At 34.8% G+C, this 2,500-nt stretch overlaps 1 protein-coding gene across 1 annotated transcript in view; it reads right to left on the bottom strand.

The window, feature by feature from the left end:
- Positions 1 to 2,159: 2,159 nt before the first annotated feature.
- LOC147634439 (uncharacterized) overlaps positions 2,160 to 2,500 on the bottom strand; it is a 3,073-nt gene continuing 2,732 nt past the window's right edge. Inside the window, exon 4 of the mRNA XM_086804448.1 lies at positions 2,160 to 2,277. Coding sequence (XP_086660574.1) covers positions 2,160 to 2,277 — 118 coding nt within the window. The remainder of the gene's footprint in view (positions 2,278 to 2,500) is intronic.

Below are 2,500 nucleotides of genomic sequence, written 5' to 3'. Positions count from 1 at the left end.
ACTGCTCTCCCCACTTCCATGATTTCTTATGCACTGACCAAGACCAGCAATCAAGCTCTCCACATTTAACACATGGGAGTTTGTGTCGTTGACCAAATGGAGTATATTCTCTGATGTTACATTTATTCTCTTCTTTCCATTTCGAGTCTTCTTACCATGGTTACGTCGCACCCACTTATTAGAGGTTTTTAGTTTCCTCTGGCATTGCTTAAAAGCATGCATTATTCGTTGAGTCTTCTCATTATCTTCTCTTACCTCAGATTGTTGAGGTCTTGAATACTCTGCACAATGGCCTCTATCCTGAACGTCCATGGAACACCTCACAATTTCCCCCTCGTTATCCATACTGTACATCATTAAGAAATATATTAATGAAATATTTTTTAAATTTTATTTAATCTAGAAGAAAGTATGGATTATGAAAATAATCGAAACGGTGAATCAGAAACTAAATGACACGTACGTAGAATAGATCAAGACCCAACTACGCTCAAGTGAATGAATGGTAAAAAGGTATCCACATGATGTATATGTATATGTATCTATATGTATATATATATATGCATATGCATATGCATATGTATATATATATATGCATATGCATATGCATATGCATATACATACATATATGGTTGTATATGTATTTGTATATGTATATGTATATATATATGTATATGCATATACATACATATATATATGTATATGTATTTATATATATATATCTATATATGTCTGAAGGCGGTTCACGTAATTTTAGCATTTAGGAAACTCATTTAAAAAGATGGATGAGAGTGCGGGCCCAAGGGGTTCACCTACGAATATGTAAAATATCATGTGAGTTTGAAATCTTTAGGTAGTCCTCTATATATATATATATTTATTCTATATAAATATATCTTTTATTCAAAACAAAACAATCCAAATCTTTATCAAACATTAATCAAAAGTCATCAGTCTTTGACTTTTTAGGAACGTTTTGAATTGATGTTTATATTACGTTGAATCATTAATTATAAAACAATTCATTACAACATGCATGTTCCCCATGTAGAGGACACATTGTTTGAACAACGTGCATGTTCCCCATGTAGAGCACACATACTGTGCCAACTTTCATAAAGGAATCTGTTCTTGAAGGCGTGTATGTCAATAATTCGAGCATGAGGTATGAGGGGCAATGCAATGCAGAAGGGATTTGGTCCCATGGGCTTCTCAGGTATCACAACAAAAATCAAGACAGTGATCGATCGTTTCCTTCTGCCATGGTGAAGGGGCTGCCGTTGGCCACACCGTTGACATCAAGCCGTTCATATGAATAGCCTCCTCTCCCATCCATGAATGCATCGAGTTCAAGGTATAGATAAATATATATAATACATTTTGTTTGAAATCTTTAGGTAGTCCTCTATATATATATATATATATATTCTATATAAATAAATCTTTTATTTAAAACAAAACAATCCAAATCTTTATCAAACATTAATCAAAAGTCATTAGTCTTTGACTTTTTAGGAACGTTTTGAATCCATGTTTATATTACGTTGAATCATTAATTATAAAACAATTCATTACAACATGCATGTTCCCCATGTAGAGGACACATTGTTTGAACAACATGCATGTTCCCCATGTAGAGCACACATACTGTGCCAACTTTCATAAAGGAATCTGTTCTTGAAGGCGTGTATGTCAATAATTCGAGCATAAGAGGTATGAGGGGCAATGCAATGCTGAAGGGATTTGGTCCCATGGGCTTCTCAGGTATCACAACAAAAACCAAGACAGTGATCGATCGTTTCCTTTTGCCATGGCGAAGGGGCTGCCGTTGGCCACACCGTTGACATCAAGCCGTTCATGTGAATAGCCTCCTCTCCCATCCATGAATGCATGGAGTTCAAGGTATAGATAAATATATATAATACATTTTGTTTGAAATCTTTAGGTAGTCCTCTATATATATATATATATATATATATATATTCTATATAAATAAATACTTTATTTAAAACAAAACAATCCAAATCTTTATCAAACATTAATCAAAAGTCATCAGTCTTTGACTTTTTAGGAACGTTTCGAATTGATGTTTATATTAGGTTGAATCATTAATTACAAAACAATTCGTTACAACACTCATGTATACAATTGCATCGAGTTCAAGGTAGCAGCGCAGTACCAGTTCTGGTTTGCACTTGGAGGAGGCAAAGGCGGTCAAGGAGCTCGAGGAGGCGAAGGCACGACCACGTGTAGCTCAAAGGTAGCAAACTGAGGTGCCTGGCATACATAGAATAACCAAAATTTTTAAAAATTTGAAGGCTGGCCAAAATGCAACCACTTTTTCTCAATCATTTTTTAATTAAAAAACCCAAAATATTCTACACACACACACACACTCTCTCTCTCTCTCTCTCTCTCTCTCTCTCTCTCTATCAAGCCGTTCATGTGAATAGCCTCCTCTCCCATCCATGAATGCATCGAGTTCAAGGTATAGATAAAT

This window comes from Cibotium barometz, chromosome 10 (genome assembly GCF_041138505.1).
Source record: "Cibotium barometz isolate CiBa-2024 chromosome 10, ASM4113850v1, whole genome shotgun sequence".
Taxonomy (NCBI): domain Eukaryota; kingdom Viridiplantae; phylum Streptophyta; class Polypodiopsida; order Cyatheales; family Cibotiaceae; genus Cibotium; species Cibotium barometz.
Note: the sequence above shows the minus strand (reverse complement) of the source record. Positions and strands in the feature narration are given on the sequence as shown.